Raw genomic sequence first — 14,810 nt, forward strand, 5'->3', positions numbered from 1 at the left:
TACAATGTTATGATAATCATGCTAACAGACCTACTGTTACAATATTGCAATGTATGGCAATGTTATGTTGCCGATATGACAACCACAGAGTATGGTAGCAATATACATAAACACACATATACGCAAGATCAAAACAAACATAGCAGGGCACAGTCAACTGTATACGCACGTTCTGTGGGTAAAGTATACCGTGGAACGTTCATTTGACTGTCACTGTGTCAGAGTGTTCTGAATTATATGAATAGGTGGTACAGACAGAAATGTCAATCAATTGCGCTCATTTTCCAAGGTTTCCAGGGGTAGGGAGCATTTTCCAGGGTTTTCCAGGGAGGGTTTGAAATTCCAGGGATTTTCCAGACCATGCGATGCAAACACTGTTAATTCTATAAGTATTTGTTATAAGTCTACATGTATTATTGTATAGTAACACTTACTTTGCCTGTCGTAGCTGACCATACTTTCAATGTGTTATCATCAGATCCACTGACAATCCTTTGACCACAGAATTGTAAACATGTTATCACATGATCATCATGACCTTTCAGCACCTGTAAGTCAACATTCAAGACTATTACTTCATGCAAGCTGACATTGATGCATGTTCAAATACTTGAATTACATTGGCATGCAAACCTCTGTTCTGCCCTTCTTCATGATATACATACCACCATTTGCCTTTGTCATAATATACATATCATTGATTGCCTTTGTCATAATATACATATCACCATTTGGCATTTGCCTTTGTCATAATATACATATCACTGTTTGCCTTTGTCATAATATACATAGCACCATTTGCCTTTGTCATAATATACATAGCACCATTTGCCTTTGTCATAATACATATATCACTGTTTGCCTTTGTCATAATATACATAGCACCATTTGCCTGTCATAATATACATATCACTGTTTGCCTTTGTCATAATATACATAGCACCATTTGCCTTTGTCATAATATACATATCACTGTTTACCTTTGTCATAATATACATAGCACCATTTGCCTTTGTCATAATATACATAGCAACATTTGCCTTTGTCATAATATACATAGCACCATTTGCCTTTGTCATAATATACATATCACTGTTTGCCTTTGTCATAATATACATAGCACCATTTGCCTTTGTCATAATATACATATCACTGTTTGCCTTTGTCATAATATACATATCACCATTTGCCTTTGTCATAATATACATAGCAACATTTGCCTTTGTCATAATATACATAGCACCATTTGCCTTTGTCATAATATACATATCACTGTTTGCCTTTGTCATAATATACATAGCACCATTTGCCTTTGTCATAATATACATATCACTGTTTGCCTTTGTCATAAAATACATATCACCATTTGCCTTTGTCATAATATACATAGCACCATTTGCCTTTGTCATAATATACATATCACTGTTTACCTTTGTCATAATATACATAGCACCATTTGCCTTTGTCATAATATACATAGCAACATTTGCCTTTGTCATAATATACATAGCACCATTTGCCTTTGTCATAATATACATATCACTGTTTACCTTTGTCATAATATACATAGCACCATTTGCCTTTGTCATAATATACATAGCACCATTTGCCTTTGTCATAATATACATAGCAACATTTGCCTTTGTCATAATATACATAGCACCATTTGCCTTTGTCATAATATACATAGCACCATTTGCCTTTGTCATAATATACATAGCACCATTTGCCTTTGTCATAATATACATAGCACCATTTGCCTTTGTCATAATATACATAGCAACATTTGCCTTTGTCATAATATACATAGCACCATTTGCCTTTGTCATAATATACATAGCACCATTTGCCTTTGTCATAATATACATATCACTGTTTGCCTTTGTCATAATATACATAGCACCATTTGCCTTTGTCATAATATACATATCACCATTTGGCATTTGCCTTTGTCATAATATACATATCACTGTTTGCCTTTGTCATAAAATACACATCACTGTTTGCCTTTGTCATAATATACATAGCACCATTTGCCTTTGTCATAATATACATAGCACCATTTGCCTTTGTCATAATATACATATCACCGATTGCCTTTGTCATAAAATACATATCACTGATTGCCTTTGTCATATGTACTAGACAATTTGAATGGTGACACTATCAATAAAACTCCCAGAGTTATTGCAAAAACTTTGATCTTGAAGATGAAGGTTTACAGTCTGAATTTTGTTAAAATAGTCAGCTTACCCCTAACAATGTGCAGGTAGACATTTGAATGATGTCTATATGTATAAAATTTCACAAGTTATTGAACAATTTGCTAATTAACCTTGAAGATGAAGGTCAAGGTCAAGGTCAAAGCTGCATCCAGGCAGGGAGCTTTCTTTGATATAAAGGTCTCATGAGAAAGCTCCTCATTGATTTTGTGTCTGTATTTGTTAGAGGTAAGAAGTAAAGTGTGTAATTAGGACAAATATGGCCACCATTTTGTCAAGGTCAAGAAATTAAGTGACGTGCATATGCACACTAAAGGTTTTGATATTTGTGACAAGTTTACGTGAAATTGAGCCATAAATATCAGAGCTAAGGCTGCCCATGGACAGATGGATGTACATATGCACACACATATGCACTCATACTCATGTGTGTAAGCACACATGGATGGATGGAATGGGCCATTCCTATAGCCCCTCTGGGCAGTTGGAATGGGCCATTCCTATAGCCCATCTGGATGGATGGAATGGGCCATTCCTATAGCCCCTCTGGGCAGTTGGAATGGGCCATTCCTATAGCCTCTCTGGATGGATGGAATGGGCCATTCCTATAGCCCCTCTGGACGGTTGGAATGGGCCATTCCTATAGCCCCTCTGGACGGTTGGAATGGGCCATTCCTATAGCCCCTCTGGACAGTTGGAATGGGCCATTCCTATAGCCCCTCTGGACGGTTGGAATGGGCCATGCCTATAGCCCCTCTGGACGGTTGGAATGGGCCATTCCTATAGCCCCTCTGGATGGATGGAATGTGCCATTACTATAGCCCCTCTGGGTGAACCTTATCAGTTCAGTTGTGCTAACAATCAGAATAGCTCCGCTGTTTTTTTGTTTTTGTTTTTTTGTTTTTTTTCATTTTTGTAATATGTAGAAGTGGTTGTTATTCAGTTCTGCCACTATGCAGTTTTGTTTTTAGTGAAGTAACAAGCGACCTATCAGTCAGAATAGCTCCGCTGTTCTTTTTATTTTTTTTATTTTGGTAACATGTAGGAGTGGTTCAGTTGTGCAGCTCTTCACTATGCAGTTTTGTTTTAGTGATGTAATAAAGTGGTTAGTGGTTTCATATGATGTCTCACTATAAAACACATTTTACACAGAAGTTGGTAATTTATTGTACTTTTATACCATAGTCACCATTTTATAACATAAATCTACTGTTATGAAAATTATACAAAATCTCAGAAAAATAATGACTGGGAAATGCACACACAAAAAAGAAAAGGATTTTTGAGGTTGGCTATAAATAATTCCAGTGTCTTACAGCTTTAACACTGGAAACTTTTAATAATGAATGAAATAAACTAGAGATCTAAAATAATTTTGAGGCAATTCAAATTTCAATTTTCTAACAAATTTACCAAAAACACTGTCCATAATTGCCAACAACATTCAACTTGTAGTAGACATAACATCATCTGATATTTTAATTTAATAGTCTATGGACCTCCTTGCAGGTGCAATCGGTTTAGCGGTTTTGACTTTAAGTTGTTTACACACACACACACACACACACACACACACACACGCCAGCGATCCCTATAGTACTACTGAGCCTCAGTTCAGTTGTGCTGATAGTACTACACAAACATTTATTCACAGTTGCGAATTCATTTTCTCTCGAAAGCCATAGTTTATTACATCACGTAATTCAACGATTTTTGGGGATAAGTGCTTTGTATACACATGTAGAACATACCTGCAGAAGATTTACAAACCTGCTGTCCCATGGTTGTCATACATGGTGATATGACATTTTCAAAGATTCTATATGACTGCAAGGACTACGTTCAAATCCTATCTCTGTCAAGGATTTTACTACGTGCATCAGCACCCAGTATATCATTCGATTCAAATCCACACATACTAGAATTCTTCGTTCATAGATTTTGAAAAATGTTGAGACAGATAGCTTTAAAATGTGACAAAAATCCCAAGATTTGTGAATTTTCAGGAAAATCAGTCTATGCACATCCAGATGTGCAAACGCAGTTTGTTTTCATTTCAGCTGATTGTCACATGTAGTGGCTTTTCCGACGACATAAGTTCATGAATTAAGAGAATTGAAAAAAAACACCAAAATTTGGCCAAAAATGGAATTTTATTAATATTACTGTGGTATACGATAGAAATGCTGTAGGAAAAAAATCAAAAATACTAAAAATAGCAGAATTTCGATTTCCAGAAATAGCTAGTTGTGAACGAGGTTGTCGTGCATTACCACATCAGCAAATTTTTACGTGGCGATTTTGCCACCAATATTGATCATACAAAATCAAAACTCCATAAATGAACCACAAAGTACTCTCCCTTTCAAAATGTGGTAATTTTAGAATGAGTATTATCATTTTTATTGACGACTCACTCTGTCAAAAATCGTCCCCTCCAGCGATCGACCATACACTTTCAGGCAAGGAATGATTTGATCAAATTCGCGAAAGCATATACTGCAATGAACCATTATGTACAAGGAGTGCAGAATTTTGATTTGAAGTTTACAACCCTCAAACAAACACTTGTCATTTGGGTGCACAATGCATAGAATTATGACTATAGCACATATTACATTGCTTGTTTGATGTCAATAGTGTCTTTTGAAAAGTGGCAGTTTACTTAAAGTCTCGTTGACTGATTTCCAATATGGCATCGGTCACAATGCTCATTAACATATTAATTTTTTTTTTTAATTACAAAATAAAAAAATCATCAAAAATAGAAAAGATGTGCTGACTTGAAATTAACAAATCTGAGTAAGCTACCCTCTGCGCATCAACACACCAGATACTCATCAAAGCAATCTGACAAGTAGTATTTGAGGAGATGATGAAAATATCATTTTTGAAAAAAAAAATTGTAAAAAATTGAAAATGGCACAGATCAACTTGGCATGAACAAATCTGAATAGCCTCCCCCAGGGAACATACACACCAAATATCGAAGAATTCTGACTGTCACTTTCGGAGTAGATGATGAAAATAAAAAAAGTTGATGGACACCAATGATCACTTATACCTCTATATATACCTATACCCATCTATACCTAAAGCTACGCTTTCAGCTTTCACTGACAACGGAGCTAATAAAGTGGTTGTGGTTTCATATGATGAAACTGTGGTCCTCTATACACTTTTTAAAAAAATACCGCCAATGGCATTGTAGCACAACTGTACAGTTTTTAAAATGTTTATCCATATGCTAGTCCATGCTAACAATAGGTGTTCATTTGCTAAATCACTATCCAGTTGGGCTATGGGCGTGGTCTTGTTGCTAGGCAAATTTACATACATTTTTTGAATGTTTATTCGATAGTCTATTAATCCCTGTTCTTATCTTTGTGAAATACATGACCGTTTGGCTGTTGCTATGGGCGTGGTCATGGTTGCTAGGGTATTTCCATACATTTTTTGAATGTTTACTCATTTGCCTCATGATGTTGTCATTTGACCAAAATATACTGCATTTGGTTGTTGCGAAGGGTGTGGTCGTGGTTGCTAGGGCAAATTTTGTCAAAATGTTTTGAAGAAAATTTGCAGAATAACACTTTCAGAAACAGCTCACCAAGTTTCAGACTCATTCACTTAGTACTTTTTGAGATATAAGTTTTTGACCAAAAATGAACATTTTTACACCTAATTTGCATATCACTCATGGAATCATTGTATGAATATTACTTAGTCCATACATCCCTAGATGCATTCCCATTAAATTTCAACCTAATCTGTTCAGTAGTTTTGGAATTATAGATTTTTAACCAAAAAGACACATTTTTACCCCTAATTTGCATATTACTGATGGAATCATCATGTCATGAAGAAATCTTACTTTACAGCAGCTCCTGAACTTTGGAACTCTCTACCCCTGGACATTAAAACCTCTCCTAATGTAAACATTTTCAAAAGACGCTTGAAAATTCACATATTTCAGAGAGCTTTTTCATCTTCTTTCTAACTCTAAGCGCCACTGAACATTGTTTTCTTTGGATATTTGGCACTGTATAAATTTATTAGATAGATAGATAGATAGATAGATAGATAGATAGATAGATAGATGTTGCACTTTCAAACAGTGTAACAATTTCTAGTACAGTGATGCCTTGATACTCGTTACAATGTTACAATAATCATGTTAACAGGCCTACTGTTACAATATGGCTATGTTTTGTTGCCAATATGACGAACAGAGTACGGTGGCAATATCCAAACATAGTATTTCACGATCAAAAATATTGCAATTCGAATTTCAATTTCTTAACAAATTTAACCGAAAACACTGTTTTTGGACAAAAATGCCCAAAATAATGACGACACTCACCTTGACTTTAGGACTCTTAATCTCACCAAATCTCCAATTATACTCTATTTGGTGTTGTCTCATAAAAGCACTCTTCCATGGACTTCTAGGCACCCCTGAGTTAGAACGCCGTCTGGTTTGTTTACCATTCACTTCTTCTATACCAGTTTCTCTACACTTCTCCCGCCATAGAAGATTGTCTTCACATAGAATTCTCCAGTACTGACAGGTCTGCGCAGCTCTCAGTAAATCTCTTGGTTCAAGGAAGGATAGGACATAGAGGGCAAGCTGAAAGACGCCAGGAATAAGAAATAGTCAGATAATAATACATCAAAACATGTAATATGAATACAAAATACTTAATATGAATTCAAAATCCTTAATATGAATACAAAATACTTACTATGAATACAAAATACTTAATATATCCATTATCCTGTTATGTTATTACTTAGCAATCATAAATCAAGCACACTTCAACTAAATACTTAAATATATCTGAAATATATAAGACTACAATAGCGTTGTAGCACAACTGTACAGTTTTTAAAAATGTTTAACCACATGCTGATCCACGCTAGATATAGGTGTTCATTTGCTGAATGACTATCATTAGCCCATCCAACCCTCTTGTTATCTTTGCAATATATGTGATCATTTGGCTGTTTTTATGCGCGTAGTCATATTGCTAGACACATTTTCATACATTTTTTGAATGTTCGTTCCCTTGTCTATGAATCCCTGATGTTATCTTTGCAATATACATGATCATTTGGCAGTTGCTATGGGTGTAGTATTGTTGCTAGGTGTATTTGCATACATTTGTTGAATGTTTATTCAAATGTCTATTAATCCCTGTTGCTATCTTTGCAATATACACAATCATTTGGCTGTTACTTTGGGCGTGGTCTTGTTGCTAGGTACATTTACATACATTTTTTCAATGTTTATTCACTTGTCTATTAATCCCTGTTCTTATCTTTGCAATATATGTGATCATTTTGTTGTTGCCATGGGCATGGCCTTGTTGCTAGGCATATTTGAATACACTTTTTGAATGTTTGTTCACTTGTCTAAGAATCCCTGTTATCTTTGAGAAATACACCACCATTTGGCTGTTGCTATGGGCATAGTCATGGTTGCTAGGGATATTTTTGCATACATTTCTAGAATGTTTACTCACATGCCTACCAGATGATGTTATAAAAAACCAAAATATACTGCCATTTGGTTGTTGCTAAGGGTTAGGTCATGGTTGCTAGGGCCAATTGTGCCAAAATGTTTTGAAGAAAATCTGCAGAATAACACTTTTAGAAACACAACTCACTAAGTTTCAGTCTTTTTGAGATATAAACTTTTGACCAAAATTCTCATTTATACACTTAATTTGCATATCACTGATGAAATCATAATATGCTTAATATTTCTTTATCTATACACCTCCAGATATATCCTCATTAAATTTTAGCCCAATCTGCTTAGTAGTTTTTTACTAAAAAGACACATTTTTTGCCCTAATTTGCATATCACTGATGGAATCATCATGTCATGAACAATTTTTAATATAAACACCCCTAAGAATTCTCCCACCAATTTTCAGACTGATCTGCCAATTAGTTTTTGAGTTTAAGTCTTTTGGCCAAAAATCACATTTTTTGACCCAAATCACACACCTTTCAAAAGATCATTTTGATTTGAACAATTACCCAACTAGACACCCAAGATAATACACCCACCAAATATCATGGCAATCAGTTACCCAACTAGACAGCCAAGATAATACACCCACCAAATATCATGGCAATCAGTCCGACTGTAGAATGTCAATAATAATGAAATTCACCGTATTCTAGGAATAACTACACAGTCATATGAAATGTGTGTATATCTCTCTTTTACTGCACATTGCTTGAAAGCTAAGGTTGCTGAACTGCAGCTAATTTATCACAGTGTACTCATCTCAAATAACATAGTTTCCTACTAACACTGCGCAAAATACAAGACTTTCACTATCAGTGATGTAAACATTACGATTGATTTTATCACTGTGACACTAACAATGTCCTCTGGTCTGGTACATTCTAAATGTTGATGATTCACACCCAAAACTCTGCAATGAAATGTTTCATGTCAACCCTCACATCTGTTTTCATTTTCATGTCTCAGTAGATCTCTTTCATCATAATGGTTATTTACAACATCCATGGGAGAGACAGCAATGTTTTCACAGTCTGTCTGACAAACCTACAGTACAGATCAAGCATAATGGGATAGTGTGCATGAACTATGCTTGCATCTTTATGGCATCATGCTGGAAAAGTTCATGAACAATGCTCTTGGGGATTAGTGTATGTAAACAGCATTCAATTTGCACCTTTGAGGTGTCCACAGAGCACCTCATTAATGGTGCGTCTAGTTAACAATGCATCAGCATCTCATTATAAACATTGCATCTAGATAGCAGAGTACATGATTATTACTAAGTCGCAAAGCATGTGTGCATAAAGTGGTTTATTCTGTATCAGAGATGCAAGCACTGTACCATGCAGATGCTTTGATGATGCAACAACAACAGCACATCAATGCATAGTTAGCACCCCAATTGTCCAAGAATGATCCTTTTGTGATGCAAGCACTCAGGTGATGTTTTATGTGAGCTGCACTGTAATGTGACTGTATTACTGATTACCCTGACAGCTTAATATGAAACCCAGCTATTATGTGGCTGGTATTACTGTTTATATTTACAGTTTGATGGAAAGCAAGGAAACACTGTTAAATATACTTGAGATATCATGTCTATATTACTTTGGTTTATATAATCGTCATCAAATTTACAAGTCTAGTAGTATACTAGTGCAGCTTTTGGTATAGTGAATGGATACTAATACTATTTGTACAAAATTTAACAAACTCCTTACAAGAATTTCCCTTCTTGCTGCTGCTGTACACCCTAACAAACTTCCATTTACTCTGTTGTCCACCTTAACAGACTTCTATTTACTCTGTTCTATACCTTTACAGACTTCTATTTACTCTGTTCTATACCTTTACAGACTTCTATTTACTCTGTTCTATACCCTAACAGACTTCTATTTACTCTGTTCTATACCTTTACAGACTTCTATTTACTCTGTTCTACACCCTAACAGACTTCTATTTACTCTGTTCTATACCCTAACAGACGTCTATTTACTCTGTTCTACACCCTAACAGACTTCTATTTACTCTGTTCTATACCCTAACAGACTTCTATTTACTCTGTTCTATACCCTAACAGACTTCTATTTACTCTGTTCTATACCTTTACAGACTTCTATTTACTCTGTTCTATACCTTTACAGACTTCTATTTACTCTGTTCTATACCCTAACAGACTTCTATTTACTCTGTTCTATACCTTTACAGACTTCTATTTACTCTGTTCTATACCTTTACAGACTTCTATTTACTCTGTTCTATACCTTTACAGACTTCTATTTACTCTGTTCTATACCTTTACAGACTTCTATTTACTCTGTTCTATACCCTAACAGACTTCTATTTACTCTGTTCTACACCCTAACAGACGTCTATTTACTCTGTTCTACACCCTAACAGACTTCTATTTACTCTGTTCTATACCATAACAGACTTCTATTTACTCTGTTCTATACCTTTACAGACTTCTATTTACTCTGTTCTATGCCTTTACAGACTTCTATTTACTCTGTTCTATACCCTAACAGACTTCTATTTACTCTGTTCTATACCCTAACAGACTTCTATTTACTCTGTTCTATACCCTAACAGACTTCTATTTACTCTGTTCTATACCCTAACAGACTTCTATTTACTCTGTTCTATACCCTAACAGACTTCTATTTACTCTGTTCTATACCCTAACAGACTTCTATTTACTCTGTTCTATACCTTTACAGACTTCTATTTACTCTGTTCTATACCTTTACAGACTTCTATTTACTCTGTTCTACACCCTAACAGACTTCTATTTACTCTGTTCTACACCCTAACAGACTTCTATTTACTCTGTTCTATACCTTTACAGACTTCTATTTACTCTGTTCTACACCCTAACAGACTTCTATTTACTCTGTTCTATACCTTTACAGACTTCTATTTACTCTGTTCTATACCCTAACAGACTTCTATTTACTCTGTTCTATACCTTTACAGACTTCTATCTACTCTGTTCTATACCTTTACAGACTTCTATTTACTCTGTTCTATACCCTAACAGACTTCTATTTACTCTGTTCTATACCCTAACAGACTTCTATTTACTCTGTTCTATACCTTTACAGATTTCTATCTACTCTGTTCTATACCTTTACAGACTTCTATTTACTCTGTTCTATACCCTAACAGACTTCTATTTACTCTGTTCTATACCTTTACAGACTTCTATTTACTCTGTTCTATACCTTTACAGACTTCTATTTACTCTGTTCTACACCCTAACAGACTTCTATCTACTCTGTTCTATACCCTAACAGACTTCTATTTACTCTGTTCTATACCCTAACAGACTTCTATTTACTCTGTTCTATACCTTTACAGACTTCTATTTACTCTGTTCTATACCTTTACAGACTTCTATTTACTCTGTTCTACACCCTAACAGACTTCTATTTACTCTGTTGTCCACCTTAACAGACTTCTATTTACTCTGTTCTATACCTTTACAGACTTCTATTTACTCTGTTCTACACCCTAACAGACTTCTATTTACTCTGTTCTACACCCTAACAGACTTCTATTTACTCTGTTCTATACCTTTACAGACTTCTATTTACTCTGTTCTATACCCTAACAGACTTCTATTTACTCTGTTCTATACCCTAACAGACTTCTATTTACTCTGTTCTACACCCTAACAGACTTCTATTTACTCTGTTCTATACCTTTACAGACTTCTATTTACTCTGTTCTATACCCTAACAGACTTCTATTTACTCTGTTCTATACCCTAACAGACTTCTATTTACTCTGTTCTATACCCTAACAGACTTCTATTTACTCTGTTCTATACCCTAACAGACTTCTATTTACTCTGTTCTATACCTTTACAGACTTCTATTTACTCTGTTCTATACCCTAACAGACTTCTATTTACTCTGTTCTATACCCTAACAGACTTCTATTTACTCTGTTCTATACCTTTACAGACTTCTATTTACTCTGTTCTATACCCTAACAGACTTCTATTTACTCTGTTCTATACCTTTACAGACTTCTATTTACTCTGTTCTATACCTTTACAGACTTCTATTTACTCTGTTCTACACCCTAACAGACTTCTATTTACTCTGTTCTACACCCTAACAGACTTCTATTTACTCTGTTCTATACCTTTACAGACTTCTATTTACTCTGTTCTACACCCTAACAGACTTCTATTTACTCTGTTCTATACCTTTACAGACTTCTATTTACTCAGTTCTATACCTTTACAGACTTCTATTTACTCTGTTCTATACCCTAACAGACTTCTATTTACTCTGTTCTATACCCTAACAGACTTCTATTTACTCTGTTCTATACCCTAACAGACTTCTATTTACTCTGTTCTATACCTTTACAGACTTCTATTTACTCTGTTCTATACCCTAACAGACTTCTATTTACTCTGTTCTATACCCTAACAGACTTCTATTTACTCTGTTCTATACCATAACAGACTTCTATTTACTCTGTTCTATACCTTTACAGACTTCTATTTACTCTGTTCTATACCTTTACAGACTTCTATTTACTCTGTTCTACACCCTAACAGACTTCTATTTACTCTGTTCTACACCCTAACAGACTTCTATTTACTCTGTTCTATACCTTTACAGACTTCTATTTACTCTGTTCTACACCCTAACAGACTTCTATTTACTCTGTTCTATACCTTTACAGACTTCTATTTACTCTGTTCTACACCCTAACAGACTTCTATTTACTCTGTTCTACACCCTAACAGACTTCTATTTACTCTGTTGTCCACCTTAACAGACTTCTATCTACTCTGTTCTATACCCTAACAGACTTCTATTTACTCTGTTCTATACCCTAACAGACTTCTATTTACTCTGTTCTATACCCTAACAGACTTCTATTTACTCTGTTCTACACCCTAACAGACTTCTATTTACTCTGTTCTATACCCTAACAGACTTCTATTTACTCTGTTCTATACCTTTACAGACTTCTATCTACTCTGTTCTATACCTTTACAGACTTCTATTTACTCTGTTCTATACCCTAACAGACTTCTATTTACTCTGTTCTACACCCTAACAGACTTCTATTTACTCTGTTCTATACCCTAACAGACGTCTATTTACTCTGTTCTATACCCTAACAGACTTCTATTTACTCTGTTCTATACCTTTACAGACTTCTATTTACTCTGTTCTACACCCTAACAGACTTCTATTTACTCTGTTCTATACCCTAACAGACTTCTATTTACTCTGTTCTACACCCTAACAGACTTCTATTTACTCTGTTCTATACCCTAACAGACTTCTATTTACTCTGTTCTATACCCTAACAGACTTCTATTTACTCTGTTCTATACCCTAACAGACTTCTATTTACTCTGTTCTATACCCTAACAGACTTCTATTTACTCTGTTCTACACCCTAACAGACTTCTATTTACTCTGTTCTATACCCTAACAGACTTCTATTTACTCTGTTCTATACCCTAACAGACTTCTATTTACTCTGTTCTATACCTTTACAGACTTCTATTTACTCTGTTCTATACCTTTACAGACTTCTATTTACTCTGTTCTATACCCTAACAGACTTCTATTTACTCTGTTCTATACCCTAACAGACTTCTATTTACTCTGTTCTATACCTTTACAGACTTCTATTTACTCTGTTCTACACCCTAACAGACTTCTATTTACTCTGTTCTATACCTTTACAGACTTCTATTTACTCTGTTCTATACCTTTACAGACTTCTATTTACTCTGTTCTATACCCTAACAGACTTCTATTTACTCTGTTCTACACCCTAACAGACTTCTATTTACTCTGTTCTATACCTTTACAGACTTCTATTTACTCTGTTCTATACCCTAACAGACTTCTATTTACTCTGTTCTACACCCTAACAGACTTCTATTTACTCTGTTCTATACCTTTACAGACTTCTATTTACTCTGTTCTATACCCTAACAGACTTCTATTTACTCTGTTCTATACCCTAACAGACTTCTATTTACTCTGTTCTACACCCTAACAGACTTCTATTTACTCTGTTCTATACCTTTACAGACTTCTATTTACTCTGTTCTACACCCTAACAGACTTCTATTTACTCTGTTCTATACCTTTACAGACTTCTATTTACTCTGTTCTACACCCTAACAGACTTCTATTTACTCTGTTCTATACCCTAACAGACTTCTATTTACTCTGTTCTACACCCTAACAGACTTCTATTTACTCTGTTCTATACCTTTACAGACTTCTATTTACTCTGTTCTACACCCTAACAGACTTCTATTTACTCTGTTCTATACCCTAACAGACTTCTATTTACTCTGTTCTATACCCTAACAGACGTCTATTTACTCTGTTCTATACCCTAACAGACTTCTATTTACTCTGTTCTATACCCTAACAGACTTCTATTTACTCTGTTCTATACCCTAACAGACTTCTATTTACTCTGTTCTATACCTTTACAGACTTCTATTTACTCTGTTCTACACCCTAACAGACTTCTATTTACTCTGTTCTATACCTTAACAGACGTCTATTTACTCTGTTCTATACCCTAACAGACTTCTATTTACTCTGTTCTATACCTTTACAGACTTCTATTTACTCTGTTCTATACCCTAACAGACTTCTATTTACTCTGTTCTACACCCTAACAGACTTCTATTTACTCTGTTCTATACCCTAACAGACGTCTATTTACTCTGTTCTACACCCTAACAGACTTCTATTTACTCTGTTCTATACCTTAACAGACGTCTATTTACTCTGTTCTATACCCTAACAGACTTCTATTTACTCTGTTCTATACCTTTACAGACTTCTATTTACTCTGTTCTATACCCTAACAGACTTCTATTTACTCTGTTCTATACCCTAACAGACTTCTATTTACTCTGTTCTATACCCTAACAGACGTCTATTTACTCTGTTCTATACCCTAACAGACTTCTATTTACTCTGTTCTATACCCTAACAGACTTCTATTTTCTCTGTTCTATACCTTTACAGACTTCT

At 34.9% G+C, this 14,810-nt stretch overlaps 1 protein-coding gene across 1 annotated transcript in view; it reads right to left on the reverse strand.

Moving 5' to 3' along the window:
- LOC144438468 (F-box/WD repeat-containing protein 7-like) overlaps window positions 1–14,810 on the reverse strand; it is a 116,900-nt gene that overhangs the window by 12,622 nt on the left and 89,468 nt on the right. The window contains exons 7-8 of the mRNA XM_078127498.1: window positions 6,586–6,852; window positions 435–548 (exon numbers count right to left, since the gene is read on the reverse strand). Of these exons, the coding sequence (XP_077983624.1) occupies window positions 435–548; window positions 6,586–6,852 (381 nt within the window). The remainder of the gene's footprint in view (window positions 1–434; window positions 549–6,585; window positions 6,853–14,810) is intronic.

Source organism: Glandiceps talaboti, chromosome 8 (assembly GCF_964340395.1).
Source record: "Glandiceps talaboti chromosome 8, keGlaTala1.1, whole genome shotgun sequence".
In the NCBI taxonomy this organism is placed as follows: domain Eukaryota; kingdom Metazoa; phylum Hemichordata; class Enteropneusta; family Spengelidae; genus Glandiceps; species Glandiceps talaboti.